This window comes from Chiloscyllium plagiosum, chromosome 15, assembly GCF_004010195.1.
Source record: "Chiloscyllium plagiosum isolate BGI_BamShark_2017 chromosome 15, ASM401019v2, whole genome shotgun sequence".
NCBI lineage: Eukaryota > Metazoa > Chordata > Chondrichthyes > Orectolobiformes > Hemiscylliidae > Chiloscyllium > Chiloscyllium plagiosum.
The window spans coordinates 33,317,507-33,340,339 of record NC_057724.1 but is presented as its reverse complement, the minus strand read 5'-3'; the positions used below and the strand labels follow the sequence as shown (position 1 = coordinate 33,340,339).

The window sequence follows — 22,833 nt, the reverse complement described above, 5'->3', positions numbered from 1 at the left end:
GTTGTGAAACTTGAAAGGGTTCAGAAAAGATATACAAGGATGTTGCCAGGGTTGGAGGATTTGAGCTATAGGGAGAGGCTAAACAGGCTGGGGCTGTTTTCCCTGGAGCGTCTGAGGCTGAGGGGTGACCTTATAGAGGTTTACAAAATTATGAGGGGCATGGATAGGATAAATAGACAAAGTCTTTTCCCTGGGGCCGGGGAGTCCAGAACTAGAGGGCATAGGTTTAGGGTGAGAGGGGAAAGATATAAAAGAAACCTAAGGGGCAACTTTTTCATGCAGAGGGTGGTACGTGTATGGAATGAGCTGCCAGAGGATGTGGTGGAGGCTGGTACAATTGCAACATTTAAGAGGCATTTGGATGGGTATATGAATAGGAAGGGTTTGGAGGGATAAGGGCCGGGTGCTGGCAGGTGGGACTAGATTGGGTTGAGATATCTGGTCGGCATGGACAGGTTGGACCGAAGGGTCTGTTTCCATGCTGCACATCTTTATGACTCTATGACTCCTTAATTGCCATTGAGAAGGTGGTGGTGAGCTGCTTTCTTGACTGCTGCAGTTCACATGTTGTGAGTTGAAACACAATGCTGTTAGGGACAGAATCCCAGGATTTTGACCCAGCGACACTTAAAGAATGGTGGTACAGGCTGATTTGGAATGGCACTTGCACATGTTCTCAGGTACCTACAGCCCTTATCCTTCTAGGTGGAAGTGGTTGTGGGCTTGGAAGCATCTCTGGCGAATTTCTGCAGTGCATCTTCTAGATGGTACATACTGCTGCTACTGAGCATCGGTGCTGGTGGGAATGGATGCCTGTGGATGTGATGCTAATTAAGTGGGCTGCTTTGTCCTGGATGGGGTCAAGCTTCTTGAGTGTTGTTGGAACTCACCCATTCAGGCAAGTCAGGAGTATTTGATCACACTTCTGACTTGTAGATGGGGATTAGCCTTTACGTAATCAGAGATAAGTTACTCGCTGCAGTACTCCTAGCCTCTGACCTGATCTTTTAGCCACATCGTTTATGTGGCAAGTCCAGTTGTGTTTCTGGTTGATGATAACCCCAAGAATGTTGATGGCAAGAGATTCAGTGATGATACTGCCACTGAATGTCAAAGGGAAGTGGTTAGAGTAGCTCTTATTGGAGAAGGGTTTGCCTGGCAGTTATGTGGTGCACACGTTACTTGCCACTTTTCAGCCCACACTTGGGTATTGTCCACATCTTGTTTCATTTGAACATGGACTACTTCATTATCTGAGGAGTCGAGAATGGTGCTGAACATTGTGCAATTATCAGTGAACATCCCCACTTCTGACCTTATGATGGAGGGATGGTCATTGATGAAGCAACTGAAGATAACTGGACCTAGGGCATTACACTGAGGAACTCCTGCACGGATGTCCTGGAGCAGAGACGACTGACCTCTAACAACCACAACATCTTCCTACATGCCAAGTACAGCTCCAACCAGCGGAGTTTGCCCCTGATATCCATTTATTCCAGTCTTGCTAGGCATCCTTGATGCCACTGCTGGTAAAATGTGGCCTTGATGTCAAGGGCTGTCACTCTCACCTCACTTCTGGAATTCAGCTCTTTCATTCATGTTTGAACCAAGGCTATAATGAGGCATATCTGGCTGAAGATTCCTGTGAATGTTTTATTTTTTGCACTGATGAGTTTGGCACTTTCATCATTAAGGAGTCAGAGTTTTCTGACAAGTAGCTTAAAAATTATTTATTATTAATGTTAATTATTTTCATGAGGTGAACCATTTCTGTGATGGTAGATGCTAATAGGGAATAAATTATAACAACTCTTTTAGGTTTTGAAAGGTTACATCTAATGCACACATGGGAAACAAGAACTGAATATACTATCATGCAGGCATTGCTGGCAAAGCCACGTCTCCAAGTCTTCTTTTGTCACCTTAAACATGTCATTTGAGGTCTATTTCAATTCAAATGACAAATATATGTTTCTTAATTCTTTGAAATTTACTTGATGGTGGCAATATATATTTTAAATACAGCTCATCCCAGTCTCCTCTCTACACCCAATAAAAATCTGGAATTACAAGGCTAGTCTAATGACATTCATGTAACCATTGTCAATTGTTGTAAGTATCCATCTGATTCACTGATGTCCTTTCAGGAAAAAAAAACCTTCTGTCCTTACCTGGTCTGGCCTCCGTGTGACTCCAGAACTGTAGTAACATGGCTGATTCTTAACTACCTCTGAAATCACCGAGCAAGCCCATTCAATTCAAGGACAGTTAGAGATGGGCAATAAATGCTGGCCTTGCTAACAACATCCTCATCCCATGACTGAATAAAACAATGTTGAATAAAAAACTGGGATTATCTTTGCATTTTAGGACAATGCTGGAATAGTTAACATTTTTACTTCTGTCAGCATTTAACAGAGCTTAAAATAGCCCAGAAAGATTTGGCAATGAATAGTTAAACCAGTGGCGCACTGTATCCAATCTAATTTCTGTCCTTTGGTCTTAAGGGAGCAGAAATGAAAGCTACAATGGAAGATGATCAGTATAAGAGTGGGTAATGGTTTTAGCGGAGAATATAATATCAAATCTGGAGATGAGGAAATGTATAATTGTAGAAATGTCATAATGAATGATGTCCAAAGGCGAGACAGTTGGGATTCTAGCACAGTTATAAGTGAATTGTAGAACAACTATTTTTCATGGTTGGCACATAAGGAATTAGAATTGGGAAAGAAAAGGGAATATCAGTAAAGAGTGATGTTAGGAACTGATTAGAGAAGACTCCGTAAGTAATTGATAGGGTGGAAGTGTGAGATTGCAAGAGATGGCAAATTCGAGGCGGTAGCTGTCAAAATGGGTTCAGGAGTTTACTGGAGGGAATAAGACAACAGTAAGTTAACAAGAGAAAAAGTATGGTGAGTTGAACTGGAGGATGAAATCATTTTAAGGTCAAGGAGTTATGTTGTGCGGAGGATGACGGGAGGAAAGCAGTGAAGATATACCGATGTTATATTTTACTGGCATATCAGTGGGTAATAAGCATTATAGTCCTACAGCATGGAAACAGATCCTTCTTTCTAATTGTCTATGCCGACAAACTAAACTAAACTAGTCTCACTTGCCTGTCTTTAGCCCATATCCCTCTAAACGTTTCCTGTTCATGTACCAGTCCAAATGCCTTGTAAATGTTGGAAATGTACCTGCATCTGCCACTTCCTCTGGTAATTCGTTCCACATATGAAAATTCTCTGTATCAAAACATTGCCCCTCAGGTCTCTTTTAAATCCTCCGCCTCTCATCTTAAAGGTATGCCCCCTAATTTTGAACTCCCCCCCCCCCACCATCCTCGGGAAAAGACCTTGTTATTCACCTTATTTATGCCCCTTGTGATTTTATAAACCTCCATAAGGTTTATGGATCTCCTAAGCTCCAGTGGAAAATGGTCTCAGCAGATCCAGCCTCTCCTTGTATAGAGACTGATGAGTTTAAACAAGGGCGATAGAAGTGCAGCTAGATGAGATGTTCAAAGGAGGAATACGTTAGAGGGTTGGAGGAACTGTTAAAATGCCAGTTGGTGATAACAGCCAGATCTCCACAGTTTTCACAGGACAAGTGATTTATTTGATTTGATTTATTTATTGTATTTTGTTACAAAATATAGTAAAAAAAATTTATAGTGTTGCCATACTCTGATGCCATCTTAAAACAAAGAAAAAGAAACCAATGTGGTCTCCAGACATACTTGCACCACTACTATCTTTTATGGAGCTGTTTATGGCCTGCTGTAAGTATTTGGGAGTTGTTTACCAGTAAATTCCATTGGTTGGGGTCGAATGATTTCATCAAGCTTTGCTCACATCAAGCTGAGTGCCAAAGGAAAGGTGCACATTTTCAGATAAGTGAACAGAACAAAGGAATTTCTTTCACAGAGAGAGGAGAAGAAGCCTTCAAGACCACATTGAAAAAGTACGTGCCCTGAAGTTACTTTCAGAGAGAACAACGAACCATGAGGCAAGAACTGCATGGAGAACAAAGTTCGGCAGTTCATTCAAATTGGGGTAATGTTTGATTCAGGCCAAACTTATAGAGTTAAAATTAGAGTTAGGGTTAAATGTGGATTAAGTAAAGCCAAGGTAAAGTGAAGTTAAGTGAGTTGAGTTAAAATTGAAATTAAGTTAGATGAAATAAGAAGTAAATGTGTCAATGAATGTATGTTTTATATTAAGTATTGGTACTTAAAGAACTAAAATGAAGAAATGTTTGTTTAATTAAAGTCTGAATCAGTTCCTTTCCTTTTGTCTGTCACCCAAAAGGATACCTGGGTAAAAGTCCTCCTTTTCGGGTAACAATAACTTTTGCCTTCACTTCCCAACTCTAGTTATGGACCATTCCTGATAAAAATTGTTCTACTATTAACTTACTTTTGCACCAAAATCTCAACTGTCCAGCCTTTAGACATCTATTCATTATGACATTTCTGCAACTATTGATTTTCTCAAGCACGTCCTCATTTCTGCATTTGCTACTATACTCCCCAATAAAATATTATCCAGTCTCTCACTAACCATCTTTCATTACAGCTTTCAGTTCTGCATTTGGTACTATACTCCCCAATAAAACATTATCCAGTCTCTCACTGACCATCTTTCATTGCAGCTTTCAGTTCTGCTTCCTTAAGATCAAAGGACAGAGGCTAGGACAGATATGGTAGGCCATTGGATTAGTCATTCATTGCCAAATCGTGCTGGATTAATTTAAGCTTTTTTGAATGCTACCAAAGCAAAAGAAGTGTTAATTATTCCAGGATCATTCTACAAGTTCCAAGATGACAAACAACTTGCTTATAAGTAAATGGACATTCTTAAAGCATGGTACTTTCTACATATACTACCCAGAGGGTAACTGATGGGTTGGTATCTCTGACCTCACTTCTCCAACTGCTTAATAAATAGCCCAAAAAAAAAACATATGAAGGTAGCAAATGCAATAATTCAATATATCCTTATGGAAGTGATAAGCCCAAGCATTACATTACAATAGTTGTTACGTACTCTGTAGCACTCCGATAAGTTTGTATTCTTTCCGTTGAATCCTGGTTAACTGCATGAACGAGATCACACTTACTCCCCAACAACTGGAAAAAAAAGATTGAATGTAATTAATACAACATTTGAGTTTGAAACTCAAAAACTGCTCAGCTAATGCCGATGATGAATCTATCAAATAATTTATGAGCTATTTCATATAGTTATTCATCAGAAAACAGCAATACCTGGACGCCATTGCTATTTAAATTAGCTGTAGAATAATACTGTGAATGCTGGAGATCTGAAACTCAAACAGAAAGTGTTGAAGGTAAATCAATAGGCCTGTCAGCACCTGTGGAAAGAAAAACTGAATTAATGTTTTGAGTCCAGTGACCCTTCATTAGAACTGAAAGAGGTGGACCAGATGATGAGAGGCATAGACAGAGTTGATACCCAGAGACTTTTTCCGAGGGCGGAAATGCTATCATGAGGGGGCATAATTTTAAGGTGACTGGAGGAAGGTTTAGGGGAGATGTCAGAGGTAGGTTCTTTATACAGAGAGTGGTGGGTGCATGAAATGCACTGCCAGCAGTGGTAGGAAAGTCAGATACATTAAGGACATTTAAATGACTCTTGGATAGGCACATGAATAATAGAAAAATTAACGATATGTAGGTTAGTTTGATCTTAGAGTAGGATAAAAGGTTGGCACATCATCAAGGGCCGAGGGCCTGTACTATGCTGTACTATTCCATGTTCTTGAAAGCAACTGGGAAATGCTGATATTCATACTGATGGGAATAGTGTCTGGTGTTGACATCTTGCTGGAGGTGATGGAAATAGCAACTCATGATCCTTTGGATGTGGAGGCCGGTGGGGCAGAAAGTGAGCACAAGGGTCACCTGATCATTTTTGTAGGAGGGAAGGGAAGGAGTGAAGGAAGAAGTGCAGGAAATGGATCGAACCATGGTGGGCCTTGTCAACCACCATGACAGGAGATGGTTGGTTCGAGGCAAAAGTTGGACATTTTGGAGGTTCCGCTGCGGAAGTAGGCAGTTGGGATGGAGACGGAGAAACTTGGACAATGGAACAGATTTCTTAAAGGGAGCATGTTCCCATGCTCCCTTTAAGACACCAGCATGTTCCCATGCCAACATTTCTATCTCAGGCCTACTGCAATGCTCCAGTAAAGCTCAACACAAGCTGGAGGAACAACAAACACCTCACCTTCTGCCTAGGTATGGTACAGCCTTCAGGACTCAATGTTGAATTTAACAATTTCAGAACATGAACACCTTCCTCCACATTTGTTACCCAATTCACACTTCCTGTTAGCACGTTTTCAACATTCCCTTCTCCTCCAGTTTACTATTGTAATTGCTTCATCTGCTTCCTTTTTTTTCCTCTTTCTGAGCACTGTCTCCATCTATTAAACTCACTCCTTCCCCAGCTGACCCCAATCCCCTCATCATTGGATAAATATTACAATTTTCCAGCTGCTTTCAGTTCTGACAAAGGCTCAGTGGACTTGAAATATTAACTGTTTTTCTCTCCACAGATGTTGCCAGACCTGCTTTGTTTTTCCAGCACTTTCTGTTTTTGTTTCAAATTAACTGTGTTTTCCACAATTTTCAGTACCAAGAAAGAAATTGATTACCTCTAATATGATGAAAGTTTAGCATAGATTGGTGGAAATTGGAAGGAAGGATTCTAACTTATAAGTATAATAAAATCTTTACATTGAAAAATTACAGATGTTATCATTGAGCAATTTAGATAATAGTGATAGTATTTGGCTTCAAGCTTTTTTGAGGACATGTGAAATCCTAGAAGTGTTATGTAGTTTGAAATAATGAAGTCAAAAACAAGGACATATATTGTTAAAACTTAACAATTTAGAATGTTACTACAAAACCTGTGGTGTTTCACTGCATGTGTCTTCTGTCATCATAAAGAATTTGGTGATAAATTCCTCCTCTGCAATACATATGGGTTCCAGTTCTGCTAATACATGATCTATGATCTTAAGAGAGAGGGAAAAAATAACAGTAATGACATAAAACTCAATCAAGCAACATGCTTTTGTAATAATTTACTAAAATGTTAACAAAAAGTGGTTAGCACTGCTGCCACACAGCACCAGGGCCTTGGGTTCGATTTCAGCCTCGGGCGACTGTCTGTGTGGAGTTTAAACATCTCCCAGTGTCTGCGTGGGTTTTCTCTGGGTGCTCTGGTTTCCTCCCAAGGTCCAAAGATGTGCAGGTTAGGGGAATTGGCCATGCTAAATTCCCCATTGTGTTCAGGGATGTGTAGGTTAGGTGCATTAGTCAGTGGTAAATGTAGAGTAATAGGGTAGGGGATTGGGTCTGGGTGGGTTACTTTTCAGATGGTTGGTGTGGACTTGTTGGGCCGAAGGGCCGGTTTCCACACTTTAGGGATTCTATGAATTGGTTTATGAAGACTGACCTTTAACCCTTCCAACTACTCGGGTATATAAAACAAAATTTGAATCAAGATTCCTTCTGAAAAACTGATGAACCAATTATTTTATACGTAGCATGGCAGCAGTTTCATGGCAATTTTCTAATATGTAAATTATCCAATTATGAAATTTAATTCTTTGACTAGTCTGGCAGAAATTAGAACTCAACCTTAAGTTACTTGTTCAATATCATAATGACTACGCTGTTATATCTTCAGGTACCGTGTTCCAGGACAGCATTAACAATGACGGTTGCCCATGATTATGCTTGCCAAGATACTGCAGTGGTTTGCTGTTGCCTTCCAACCATGAATCTCTCTTTTATCACCCTGTCACTGGCATACGTTGGAAGGATTTATATAAGTTGATACTTAAGCTATTTGGCAGAGTTATCAATGCATCTTCATTGGCCATCAACTGCTGTGAGTTGAATCCAGAACTTCTGTTTCGGAGACAGGGACAGTATCCATTGTGCCACAAGACCTCCCAGTATTTCATAACTGAGGCAATTTTTTTTCCTTTAAAATAAATCATGTTAGAATAGAAGAAATGTCAATTATCTTTAACCTAGAAAGATGTTCCCTTATCAGCTGGATTTTTGCTACTGAGGCAGGTAGCAAATTATCTGACTCAGCAGATCTGCTGAAGTATAAAGGGCTCCACTGGACTAAATTTTCATGCTAAAGAGGTGGGGTGTGGCCAAGTCAGTGCACTGGCCCCAGAAGGATTGGATGACTAGTAAGGTGGGCTGGTTAGAAGGCAAATTTGCTTCTCTCGGAAATCATCTCAGTAGTTTTTAAGATTTTAGGCCCCTCTAGCCTTCACAACCCTTCACCCCAATCCCCATGTAGACAATAGACAATAGGTGCAGGAGTAGGCCATTCAGCCCTTCGAGCCTGCACCGCCATTCAATATAATCATGGCTGATCATTCCTAATCAGTATCCTGTTCCTGCCTTATCTCCATAACCCTTGATTCCACTATCTTTGAGAGCTCTATCCAACTCTTCCTTAAATGAATCCAGAGAGTGGGCCTCCACTGCCCTCTGGGGCAGAGCATTCCACACAGCTATACTATCATGCTATCTCATGTCTCCTTTCCATGCAGCTCCATGCTTCCTTCAACCCCTATGGTACTTCCATGACAACATCCACCACCCCCCACCCCGCTTGCCTTCGCTGCATGGTCCTTCCTACCTCTATGCCACTTTCACAGCCATTCACTCAGTATCCATCATTCAACCATCCATCCACCTTAAGAACCATAAGATGAAAAAAAAGTCTAAGAGCCTAATACAGTTCTCACTCAAATATACGAAATAGTGCAAAAACAAAATCCATTCATAAAACCCATTTAAAGCTTTGAATACCCCAGGCTCCTTGTTCTTGGAGAAAGCCACTGTTGCCCATGAAGTACCTGGCTGGTGTTTAATACATCAGGTTTTCTCCAAAGAGCTCAGGACCCCATAACTTCGATTAAACTCCATCCTTTGTTTTTAGGCTTACAATTAGCATATCTTCCTTACAGTCCACAATACAGATTCACTTGGTAGCAGCATAGAAGGGATGTAAGCTTGGAAGATAAACTGATGGGGCGAAATAGCATCATTTAAAAAATAGGAGTTGTAATTCATTCAGCCCCTCAAGCCTGTACCTCCATTCAACAAGATCATGGCTAATCTGTCTCAGGTCTGAACTCTCTTTGTGCCACCTCAACAGAGCCATCAACTCCCTAATATTTCAGAAATCTACTTACCTACTCTTTAAATACTTTCAATGATGCAGCCTCCACATTTTTCTGTGGTAGAAACATTTGGACATTCACTACCCTTTGGAAGAAGAAATTCCTTTGTACCACAGTTTTAAATGAGCATTCTCTTATTCTGTAGCTAAGTCCCCCAGTTCCAAATTCCCCACTAGTGACAACATCTTTCCAACATCCACTCTGTCAAGGATCACTCAGAATCTTGTACATTCTCTGTGCCTAAGTGAACATCTGTAGCTAACACCCAACCTACCTGTAGCCATAGATAAGAGTAATTAGGTCCATCTTTGAAAGTAGGTTGTCAGTGCAATTTTGATATTACAAATTCATATTTTGGCCTGGCTAATGATTTTAACTGAGGTGCCTATTCAGAAGCAATGATAAATAGATGTATGATGTATATACACTGTTACAAGAAATAAGACCTGCAAGGACAATGGTTAACCAACACAACCTGATTTGCCACACCAGGCAAAATACTGCCAAACATATTTTCAGACATTGCATCTGTGGGGAAAGTTACAAGAGTGATGTCAATCAAGGTTGAAACTTTATTGCTGGAACAGCACAGCAGGTCAGGCAGCATCCAGGGAACAGGAGATTCGACGTTTCGGGCACAGGCCCTTCTTGAAGGGCCTGTGCCCGAAACGTCGAATCTCCTGTTCCCTGGATGCTGCCTGACCTGCTGTGCTGTTCCAGCAATAAAGTTTCAACTTTGATCTCCAGCATCTGCAGACCTCACTTTCTCCTTGATGTCAATCAAGGAACTGTTCTGGTGCAGAAGCCCATTGTGATTGTACTGATTCACCCAGCAAGTTTTAGAACCAACTATGGTACTGTGTCATTTGCTGCGAAGATAGCTGTTGCAAATATGTGCCATAAGATTGACACAATCACCAACAAAGGCAATTAATTGGTGACTAAAAGCTCCATGTTGGATTTATTTTGCTTTTATTTTTGGCTTTCACTGAGATGCTTTTGATGCTGTTTTAAAAGTTTTCAGATTTTATGTAAATAAATTGTCACTACTTACCCTCAGCAATTTCTGTTTTCATCAATAGTGCTCCTCACACTTGTTCAAGTTACCTATTCTATTTACATCCTGATATATTTTTGGGTTAAGTACTGTATGTTATTAATTCCAAGGTGAACCCATTTAAAAAGGCACCAAAGGAATATAGAAAGGTAAAACTTTAGATTGTTCACTGAGATTGAGTCATACCTGTGTACAAAATGTAGAAATGCTCCATTCTTTATCCTCTTCATCCTTTGCCTTAGTCATCACAGGTGACACCACAAAAAGAGGAAAAAGGATGGTATTTAAAGTCAGTGTATTACAGGTTAATGCTGTGCAGATATTTCTTTGCTAAAGCAAACATAAAAATACTAATTACCATAATTTTTCACAAAATGAAAGAAGGTAGTATTAAAAAATAAACCTTGATGCTACTGTGTATGTAAATATACATCTAGCATGTGATTGTCAATCAGACTTTTAACATATTGACTCAAATTCTGCAATGATAAATTACAGCTGATCATGTTGGCAATCATACAAAACAAATGTGGGCAAAAATATTTAATTACCCATGAACTAAGGCTACTACGGTTTCCTTAAACAGCCAAAACAAATCAACAGATCAAAAAGACCTCATTAAATAAAATTAAGCTGAACTAATGAATTAGGCATCAATTGAAGGTGACGAGGGCTGCTGATAGACTGTGTAATAATAAAGAGGCCAAGCAGGGTGTGTGGTTAGAATCTCCCCTACATGTTTTAAACACAACTTGTCCCTTTTAAAAGCAAGCTGTTGAATTCATCATACAGAAGTTGCTGGTAACTGTGAAGGACATGGCTACAAGAAGATATACACCAATGCAGAAGCAGATCAGAGGGAAGCCTCCTGAATTTCCATTGAGGCACTGAGGTGTTAAGACAAGAAATGCAAAGGAAGTCATGTTTCTGAAGAGGGTAGTGAGCGCTCAATGTAAATCTTCAGAAAGCAGACCAATTCATGGAATCTACTGAAATTATCTGCAGGACTAATCAAAAATGTCCCTTTTCTTTGAAGGCTTGGACAATGCAACCTCATAAGAAAAACAAAATGATTTTTCCACAAAAGGAGGTCTTTCAGCCGATCCGACCCATGCTAGATCTCTGCCAGATTAATTCAATCCCTTGCCCTTTTCTTGTAGTCCAGAATGCTTATTCTCTTCAGATGTCTATACAATCTCTTTTGCATGCACATCCACAGTTCCCTCTGTTTCTGCACTTCCCTTTGAATTGTATTCTTAGCAGGTGGGATATCCTGCCCTAGGTTCTTGTTTCTGAAGGCCTGCAACAGGAATGTTAATTACCTGATTGGGGAAGGCCTGCCAAATTTCAAGCCAAAGGAGGTAATATACACCACTTGTAGCGCTCCAGCTGGTAGCTGAGGCCCCTTTACCTCCATAAAATTTCCCTAAAGAATCTGGTCTTAAAGGGTAAATGTAAAGTGTTTTCATATTGTCAAATTTTATCATTAGGTGCTGTTTATAAATTTGTTTTTAATACAGTGATTCATCAAACCAATTTGTCTCTTAAAGATAATTTGGGCTTTTCACTGACCAGCCTTTTTCATTTCAAAGTATAAATGTGACATATTTTCTGGAATATAAACTGGGAAAATTAAAGTTTGGGCACTGATTTTATAAATTCCTTTTTATTTTATCCTAGTTAAAATCAGGCAAATTAACCATCTTAGTAATTCAACTGGTCATTTAACATTTGTGACAATTTGTGTAGTAGTGGAGTTTGATTATAAGCATAAGTTGGAGCAGCATGGTGGCTCAGTGGTTAGCACTACTGCCTCATAGTGCCAGGGACCCAGGTTTGATTCCAGCCTTGGGCGCCTGTTTGTGTGGAGTTTGCACATTCTCCCCGTGTGTGCAGGTTTCCTCCCACAATCCAAAGATGTGCAGGTTAGGTGAATTGCTCAGGGGTAAATATAGGGTAGGGGAATGGGTCTGGGTGAGTTACCCTTCAGGGTGTGGACTTAATGGGCCAAAGAGCCTGTTTCCACACTGTAGGGATTCCAATTCTAATTCACAATTCTCTCATCAGAGCATAACAAGAGCTTATCGAGGTGGGTAGGAATGTGGATTTATGGTTACAATCAGATCAGACATGATTTAGTGAATGGCGTAGCAGGCTCAAGGAGCTGAATGGCCTTTATTTGGTCATTGCTCCTTATTTATATGGTGCATATTTGTTCACATGTAGTACAGTGCTTTTTCAATAGAAAAAGCAGCATAGTATAGTTAAAATCATGTCAACTGTCCAATGGGGAAAAGCACAACATAGATATAGATGTGAGTTTGGATTCAACCCAAGAGTCCCCAAATCACCTGTGAAAATTAACTCACAGGGGCAACCAACTGGAAAAAAAGATGCTCCTTTAAATAGTAGGAAATAGCAAAGATCTGCGACTCAACACACTGGGTGCTCTCCTTTATTTGCTGCTAATAGGTTCACTACTGACCTCTTCACTAGCAAGGGGGGGGAGAGAAACAACTTGTGCTTGCAGAAATGGCTCACAGTTAGAAAGGTCAGTGCTGCACTTAAGGAATTACTGTAGACACAGGGAGGAATGAGGAGACCATGAGGGGTATTTGAGAGGGGGGGGGGTAGGGATGTAAGAGGGAGGCTGCAGATGGTGACAGGTGGAATAGGAAGCTGGAAAAGATGTCATGAGACAGAAGGCAGCTACAGGGAGCTTTTGGGAGGAGTGGGTAGGAAGGTTTCAAGATTTGGGTGCAGAGAAGGAGGTTGCAAAGGAAAGAGGACAGTATTTAATCTGCCTGCACAGGAATACTCATCTAACTGGAATACAATAAAAATTTAAATCGCTGAGGCAATGAAATCCTTGTAAATAAGTGTGTGGAATGCGGTGGTAGTAGCGATTTGTCAGCTGTTGAATATAAATCTGAGATCTGAGATGCAGTAAATAAGGTTGTAGCTACTAGGTTAAAATGCTCCAGTTTTGTGCATAAATGATAACTTCAAGAAGGCCTTCGATAAGGTGCCGCAAAGAAAGCTACTGAGTAAGACAGGGGCCCATGGTGTCAGAGGCAAGGTGCTAGCATGGATAGAAGCTTGGCTGTCTGGCAGAAAGCAGACAGTGGGGATAACTCATCATGGCACCTGAGACAAGTGATGCTCCACAAGGCTCAAATGTTGGGACCACAACATTTCATTTTATACATTAACAATCTCAATGAAGGAACTGAGGGTATTCTGGCTAGATTTGCAGACGATACAAAGATAGATGGAGGGACAGGTAGCATTGAAGAGATGAGGAAGCTGCAGAAGGATTTAGACAGGTTAGGAGAGTGGGCAAAGAAGCGGCAGATGGGTTACGTGTGAGAAAGTGTGGAGGTCATGCACTTTGGTAGGAAGAATATCGGCATGGACTACTTTCTAAATTGGGAGAAAATTCAAAGTGTCAGTGCAGAGACTTGAGAGTTCTGGTCCAGGATTCTCTCAAGATAAACTTTCAGGTTGAGTCAGTAGTTGGGAAGGTAAATGCAATGATGGCATTTATTTTGAGAGGACTTGAATATAAAAGCAGTGATATACTTCTGAGGCTCCCCAAGACTCTAATGAGCCCACATCTGAATTATTATGTGCAGTTTTGGGCTCCATATCTCAGGAAGGATGTACTGGCCCTGGAACATGTCAGAGGTGGTTCACAAGAATGGTCCCAGGAATGAAAAGCTTAATATATGAGGAACATTTGAGGACTCTGGGTTTATACTTGATGGAGTTTAGAAGGATTGGTGGGGGGAGGTATCTAATTGAAACACTGGTTCCATTGGCAGGAGAGACTAGGACCCCAGGCATAGTCTTAGAGTAAAGGAAAGACCTTTTAGAATGGAGATAAGGAGAAACATCTTCAGTCACAAAGTGGTGAATCTATGGAATTCATTGCCACAGAAGGCTGTGGAGGCCAGGTCATCGAGTATATTTAAGACTGAGATAGATAGGTCATGGGTACCAAGGGGATCAAAGGTTACGGGGAGAAAACAGGAAAATGGAGTTGAGAAACTTATCAGCCACAACTGAATGGCGGAGCAGACTTGATAGGCTGGATGGCCTAATTTCTGCTCCTATGTCTTATGGTCTTATAACAAGGCAATATTTTTGACATCATAGCAGAAGATATGTTTAGGATAAAAGCTTTTCATTTGCAGAAATGTATATCAGTTACTTTGGGAAAAAAAACTTCTGTTAATTTATACTTGTTACCTTATGCCAATTTAAATACTGTGGTGTATTGAAAATTAATGCTTTTATTGTGTGACATGGCTTCAAGTTTAATGTAGTTTTTATCATTGTTGAGATACTGATGAATTGTTCTCATTCTGTCCACATATCCCAAATGCCAACACAAATACATAAGGTGCTGCCACTCCATGGCAGCATCACCAGATAACTCAGTTAGTGGGAATGAAACAGAAGCCCCTAAAATCCAAAATATTGTCCCCAAAAATCAAAATATAGCCCTTAATATAGTCTCAAGATGAGTCCTCAAGAAAGAAAAAATATTTTGACCTTGGTTGTAAGTTGTCATTAAACTCAGATTTAAATTGCTCTGGCTGATATAAGAATTGCAATTTTGACATTTGAAAAATATCTAACCATCACTTTGAAACTAAAATGAGCATCCTTCCCAGAATATAGTCTATTGTTTATATAACTGTGGCAATTACCCATGCTTCACTGAATTTCAAATGTGAATGGTTTCAGAACCCATGTGTTCCATTCATCTGAGAATGAAAGTCAGTTTCCAGAAGCCGTAATAACAAATTATGTATTTGATGTGGTTTCTGCTTTGTTGACACGAGCTGATAAGATGGTGCATAGAAGATAAATAAGGGTGTGAAGGTGACAATGGAATGACATGAAGGTGTGTGGGGACCTGCTGAAGAAACCAAGAGATGAAGATGGAGAATGAAATGACCCTAATGCGCTTCCTTATCCACATTTCTCTCCTACTGTTACATGACTCACAAACTGCTCTGCTAACCTGACCCCAGTGTAAAAACACAAATAGTCCATGATATCATACATGCAATCATTTGCATGCAGTCAGTTATGCAATCGGGAGCCATTTAAGTGCATAAGTCGAGTGTTTCCAATCTTAAAGGAAGATTTGGTCCCTTCCATCTAAGAACACATGCCCAGTTCTGCCTTGTTTTGATCCAGATCTTGGTATGGCCATCATATTATACTCATATGGTTATCTGAGACTGCAGCTCCCTAACCTTATTTAAAGTGCTTCATGTGTTGATAAAAATGTATTGTAAACCTTATTTCGACTTGGTGCTCTGGACTTAGATCTGGCTGGGTTCCGAACAGGAACCATCATCATCACCAGTGTTCTGAAGCATTGGAAAATCAGACGTACTGAAGGGACTCCTGCATTATAAGCAATAAATATTATAAACAAGGACAGGACTTATACAATTAATCGCAGGGCCCTGGATAATGTTGTAGAACTGAGAGACGTAGGGAGTCAGGCACATAATTCTTTGAGATTTGCGTTGCATGTAGACAGACTCGTTAAGAAGGCGTATAGCACGCTTGTCTCAATTGCTTAGACATTTGAGTATAGGAGTTGGGACACCATGTGAGGTTGTACAGGATGCTGGTGAGGCCTCTTCTGGAGTACTGTGTACAGTTTTGGTCTCTGTGCTATAGGAAGGACAATATTAAATTGGAAAGGGTTCAGAAAAGATTTATCAGGATGTTGTCAGGAATGGAGGGTTTGAGTTATAAACATAGCCTGTGACTTCACTAGAGCACTGGAGGTTAAAGGGTAACCTTGTAGAAGTTTATAAAATCATAAGGTGCATAGATAAGTTGAATAGCAAGGGTTTTTTTCCCTAGGATGGAAGAGTTCAAAACTAGTGGGCATATTTTTAAGGTGAGAGGAGAAAGATTTAAAAAGAACATGAGGAGGAACTTTTACTTTTACACAGACAGTGGTTCACATGTGGAATGAAATGACAGAGGAAAAGGTGGATGCAGGTACAGTTACAACATTTAAAATACATTTGGAAAGGTACAAGCACAGGAAAAGTTTGGAGAGATATGGGCCAAATGCAGGCAAGTGGGACTAGTTTGGTTTGGGAACATGGTTGGTCTAGACTAATTGAACTGAAGAGTCTGTTTCCATGTTGTATGACTCTATAATTTTGTCATCTGTCCAGTCCATTTTGACTGATGACATTCCTCTCTGCTTGCATTCTCTTAAGTTGGAGTGACCACAATTAAAAAGGTGCCATTCATGTAGCTCTCAGCCTTGTGAATGTAAAGCTGACATTGTCGCAGCGGACCCATAGGTCTGCTCTCTCATCAGAGAGGCATGACTTATAGTAGTTTGACCTGAGGGTCACCATGCCTCATGCGAGGGGAAGAGATTGGGTGAGGAGAGTCCTTTATAGTATCCTCAAGCAGCGGGAGAACTGAACCCGAGCTGGTGGCAGTGCTCTATGTCACAAATCAGCCAACCAACCAACTGAGCTAACTGAACCGGACACCAGTTGTTCAAGCCCAAATCCATAGTTTAAACTCCTACAGCTATTGGCACTTCCAGCATGAGAAGTGTCCTGAAATTCCCACATAAAACTAATGTACCAGTGGATAGATTTCCAGAGGACATTTCTTACATACTGCAACATCAATCATTTACAAAGCATAAATCAACTCACAAATCTGCAGCCCCTATAAATCAGGACCCCTGCTAAACATTCAGATTCTCCTCTTAGATTAACCATCAGCACTTCCATGCTAAAGCTAAACTGGCCACCATTGGCATACATGATGTAGAATTTGTAGATGGTTGCATCGTCATTGCAGCTGCATCCGATTTGCAAGCCACTCTCAATTTGTTCAATATTTCATACAAAAATCTTGCCCTTGAATGTTGCCAAAATGAAATTCTTTTATCAACTCACAACTGATCAAACATTACGCCTGCCTTTCATGGTGAAGGAGAGACGCTGACATGTCCCAAAATTTGACAATCCCCTCTCTTAAATGATAATCATTGAGGAATCGTGATTTGGAGGTGCCAGTGTTGGACCGGGGTGGACAAAGTTAAAAATCACACAAGACCAGGTCATAGTCCAATAGGTTTATTTGAAAACACTAGCTTTCGAAGCACTGCTTACTCATCAGGTGATCCACCTGATGAAGAAGCATTGCTTTGAAAGCTAGTGCTTCCAAATAAACCTGTTGGACTATAACCTGGTGTTGTGTGATTTTTAACTTTATCATTGAGGAGGAGATCCAACACTGCATCATCTGCACCAGCTCAGCCTTCTACTGAGTGTTTGACAGCAAAGCCAATAAAAGTCCTGGCTTACAGAGCAGTTGTCATCTTCATAGTCCTGCAATGTAGTGGAAACTGTACTGTACATCAGTGATGCAAGACAGAAATTCTGTCAACAAAGCCTCTGCTGCATCATTCAGATTCCTTGGGAATACCATTGAAGAAATGTGTCTTCTTGAAGCCAGCTCCTTACGTATTAAGGAAAAACTCCAGCAAAATCAATTTTAATGGAATGGACAGAGTGACCAGATGGTCAAAAAGAGTTTCCCCTGCCAGCTCCTGTTTTCTCAACTCTGCATTAGATAATTTTCCAAGGAAGGACAAAAAAAAATGCTTCAGAGACACGTCCTTTGAAGCATGCTAGCATTGACATGGATGACTGTGAGGTGCTTACTGTCAAATTTCAACTTGGTAATTATTTGTGAATAAAGTTGCATCATACTTTGAGTCACAGCATCTGACTCATGATGTAGAACAGTGCCAGATAAAGAAAGAAGAGAAAGCAAATCCTGCACTCTAGCTCCTACTATTTTGTTGGGACAAACTTCCACATATGACTACATGGGTCAGAATCGGTATGTTCTGTCACATGAGAAGCTATAACAGAAAACTCTGGACTTCAAGCAGACATTGTCCTCAAATTAAGGGATAGCCACCATCAACATCACGTTTCAGATGGTCTCATGGTTTAAACATTTTGGGCCTGCAAAAGTGCAGGGGTGTTGCCGCTAGCCATATCTGTCAGGTGTGCTCCTCGTCACTTCTTAAGGAAATGGACGAGTATTTCAGTATGAAGTTCTTGAAATAGTGGAAATGGGCACACAGTCATATTTTCCATCTAAGATGAACACATACCTGTTCATAGATTGGAAATTTTTATTCACAAAAATTCCTGGAACATCTTCTATTACTCTAATAGGAATAAACAAGGAAAGTCAGCCACTTCTAAAAAATCACAAAGGCCTATCATTTGGGAGGTTAGCACCTATCAGGGAGAAAATGCATTGGTTGACAAAGCAAGCACGTAGAACCGACTTTGTGCAGCTGGTTAGCAACCTGGAAAGAAGGTGAAAAAGTTTAAGGCTGGTGATTTTGGCATTCATGGGCAAAATATGACCTCCTGGTTCAGAAGGCAGCAGGGGCTGCTGCAAGAGAGTGCATAAAGGAGCAACAGCTTGCTTGACGAAGCACAACCTCTTGATGTAGTCTTCTTCAGAAATGTAAAAGAACTGATTCTCGGTCCATGGATCCTCTGGACTGGCTACGGCTTTCTAAGAGGTTGCTTTACCTGCTGTCTACCAACAGGCCCACTTATTAATCATCCCTATTGTTGAGGGTACTGTTCCTGCTGCTCTTCTATCAACTATTCCTTCATTCAAAGGAAAAATGCAATTCTCGTCCCAATGATAATTGGTGAGTTAGCGCAAATAAGGGTAAAAAAAAATTACAAAGAAGTAATTTCCAATTTGCAGGATGGGAATGATATTGGGGACACAGTTGAGGAGAATAGAAACCAAGAATTAAAGTTACATTGATTTATCCTGAGATCCTCTAGTTGTACGTAACATGCCTATAAGATCTAACATACGATAATAACGTGCAAGTGATTTTATCTCAGGACTTCTTAAGTTATACTGCAATCTTTAAGAGTAGAAAGTAACAAAGTGATAACTAATAAATACATCAAGTAGTTTAGGAGCATCAGTAAAAATTGAAGCCATCATTTGATTATCAATGCCAATTCACAAATACCTTACTACAATGTTAAAAAGAAACTGTTGACAGTGCAGTGTGTGTCACAAAACACAAAGGGAGTCAGGGTTTCTGTGGCAATATGCACTTATTACTTGTTACAACAAATTATTTGTTTTAGTCTGAAGCAATGGATAATGATGGTAGAGGCTCCAACTCTCTTTCCATCAGGTGGCTGACCAAGAATCAGTCATGTTGGCAACATTTGCCATTGCAAGAGTTAGAAGCATTTACAATTGATAATTAATTCATTTGGCCATTACATGAATCCAGCTTCCTTGGCTACCATCTCCGAGGGAAGTGCCATAATCTGGAGTTCATGACTCAAAGGCAGAGACAATATCCAATGTGCATCAAGACCTCTCAACATTCTTTGTACCAATGCATTATTTTATGATATCAACATTTCAAAGTTACCTTCGCAGATTGAATCTAACATATTACTAAATGAAATTAAGGACAGAGACTGTTGCTGCACCTTGTCCATCATTCGACGATCTGCAATGTCAGTTTCTGATCCTAAATGTTCATATAAAGAGTTTCTGAAAAGTGTTTTCTGTAGATTGGATGTAGAAGCAGTCAGCTTTTCAAAACTTTCCTGAATTCCTGAAAATCACAGCACACAATTTTAAAAAAATAATCACGGATTTTACATTAAATGTTCACCCCTAATTCCTGCTGCAAGACAGGAATAATTGCGCATGCCTTGCGCTTACCACCCACTGTTTTTGCTGTAGTCCCACTGTTCATCTCCATTAGCTGACCCCACAATGTTCATTTTCCTTGTTGCCTCCCACTAGCCTCCTCTCCCAAGACATTGTCAATATTATATGAGCCTTCTTCACATCTCTCCCGATACATCGTTATGCTCCACTACAGAAGACCATAAGGATATAGAAGCAGAAATTACCCATTCAGCCCATCATGTCTGCTGTGGCATTCAATGATATTATAGCTGATCTGATAATCTTCAACCCCATTTTCCAGCTTTATTCCCATAACCTTGATTCCTTCACGGATTAGAAATCTGTCCATTTTAGCCTTGGATATACTTAATGATCCAGCCTCGACACCCCTCTGCAAATATTGAAAAATCTTGTCTTATCCACTGATATACTGGTCTCCCCCATCATTAAGGATGGCAATATCTGTGAAACCTCCTTCTCCTGCCATTTATTCTATAGACCACCACCACAGAGTGGATGTGGCAGGTCAGCAGCTTTGATTTCATCAGCTAATTGTGACATTGCTTATCTCTGTCTGTTGCAGGCTGTGTGGAATGAGGCTTAAGTTGCTAGGTCTGTTCTAAATCTATTCCATTTAACACAGTAGTATTGCCAACAAGTATAACAGACGGTATCGACCAATGTGAGGACAAGATATTGGGTGGAAATTGTAAGGGTCTGAATAACTTGGGCTTTGACAGAATTTGTGGCATAATTAGACAGGAATTCTGACAAAGCCAATTCTGATATCAAGTTCATCTTTGTCTGTCATTTGTACTTTTCATGAGTGGCATACTGAGTTTTCATTGGCAGTGATGAGTTCCCATTTGATGGGATTATTGTTTGTTAGATGCCCTGTTGACAGTTTAACTCATCTGACTAATATTCAGATTTCTATCTCAACAAACTCATCAAATAATCTAGGCATTGAGAAACCTTGACATAGAAAAGCAGAGGGAATACCTGGCATATTCAGTTCACTGCTTGCTCCAAAGGACCTCCGTGTTGGACCCTGGGCTGCAACACCTCTGATCCATGTAGTGCTTTTGCACTTCCATGCTGCACCGATAAGTATCATTGCAATACTGCAGTAAGGACACTGCACTCAGAGTCATGACACAGCTAATGGACTGAATCAGGTTGAACCTTTAGGACTTTTGCTCACCGTCCTCATGTACACTCACTCTGAGCCTATTTGGATGATCACAGCCTCCCTCCTTTGCATTGCTTGCTTTTATGTAGTTTGCCCCCTTAGCTAGAAAAATGAGATTCATTTTACTTCTGTGTTGCTTTGTCATTTAGCACACACACAAAGAAAGGAAGCTTGATGGCTGTTAGTAGATAGGCCTTAGTCAAATCAACGGGATAACTTTGCTTAGGGTGTGTTGTCCCAGTATGTCAAGGGCTGATACCAGTCCAGGGGTTTGGAAACAGTCAGTCAAGCAATCAACTGAGGAATGGTCAGAGTCAGGATGCTGTGCACACAAGCGACGAGGAATTAAATGTCACACAGCCCACCACCCATCATGAAATTTTCTGCCCTATTGGGGGCTGTTTTCTTCCTGGAATAAGAACAAGAGGGGTATTAAGTAGGATGAAAGTGGGTGGCATAGCTATCACTTTTGGTGTAGGTGGAGATGTTTCCTGAGTGAGTGATTAGATAGTGTAGAGAAAATGCAGGGTTACTGGTATCATGGTTGGGGTGAGTGTCAAGAACTGAGTGAAGATGCTGCTCAGACAATAGTTCGAGTGGTAGGACAGGAGATTTGAAGGTGACTATAATAGCAGATATAGAGTCAGTGTGAGGTATGAGGAAAACATGGTGGCACTTACACTCGTGGATTGGAGAAAGTCATTCAAATCCTGCCTCTGCACTATCCTGTCCAGCAGGACTTTCAGTTCACTGCCCACACAATGGTGTGTAGATTTCCTTTTGTCTGCCATATCTGTGGCAAATGTCAGGAACCATGCAAAGCAGCTGCAGACAGACAGTTCCTGTCAGAGTGCTCAATCAACTTTCAAAGATGGCAAGGGTCAAAGGGATGCTAGTAAATTTCGGTATATCCGCTGAATGGCAACTTGTTCTGGGAAAAGTATATGGTAAGATGGGGCCAGAATTGACAAGATGGATACCATAGGGGTGGGATTGAAAGTTAACAGTCAGATTTGATAAGAAATGGCGAGAAAACCGACTCGGTTTGTCAGTGGAAATTCCTCCAAAAAACTTGATGCAAACTAGCCACAAGATTCAGCCCGGAGGAGAAAGTGAGGTCTGCAGATGCTGGAGATCAAAGTTGAAACTTTATTGCTGGAACAGCACAGCAGGTCAGGCAACATCCAGGGAACAGGAGATTCGACGTTTCGGGCACAGGCCCTTCTTCAGGAATGAGCAGAGAGTGTTCAGCAGGAGAAGATAAAAGGTAGGGAGGAGGAACTTGGAGGAGGGGCGTTGGAAATGTGATAGGTGGAAAGAGGTAAAGGTGAAGGTGATAGGTCGGAGTAGGGTGGAGGCGGAGAGGGCAAGAAGAAGACTGCAGGGCAGGAAGGCGGTGCCGGGCTGGAAGGATCCGGCGGAGACAAGGTGGGGGGAGGGGGGAGGAAGAAACTGGTGAAGTCCAAGTTCATCCCCTGCGGTTGGAGGGCTCCCAGTCGGAAGATAAGACGCTCCTCCTCCGACCATCGGGTTGTTGTGGTTTGGCGGT

At 40.8% G+C, this 22,833-nt stretch overlaps 1 protein-coding gene across 6 annotated transcripts in view; it reads right to left on the bottom strand.

Moving 5' to 3' along the window:
* Positions 1-22,833, bottom strand: part of LOC122557209 (exocyst complex component 1-like) — a 106,488-nt gene that overhangs the window by 23,580 nt on the left and 60,075 nt on the right. For all 6 annotated transcript variants that reach the window (XM_043704653.1, XM_043704650.1, XM_043704648.1 and 3 more), the window contains 4 exons: positions 19,885-20,012; positions 10,499-10,549; positions 6,946-7,053; positions 5,055-5,137 (listed from right to left, as the gene is read on the bottom strand). In XM_043704653.1, coding sequence (XP_043560588.1) covers positions 5,055-5,137; positions 6,946-7,053; positions 10,499-10,549; positions 19,885-20,012 — 370 coding nt within the window. The remainder of the gene's footprint in view (positions 1-5,054; positions 5,138-6,945; positions 7,054-10,498; positions 10,550-19,884; positions 20,013-22,833) is intronic.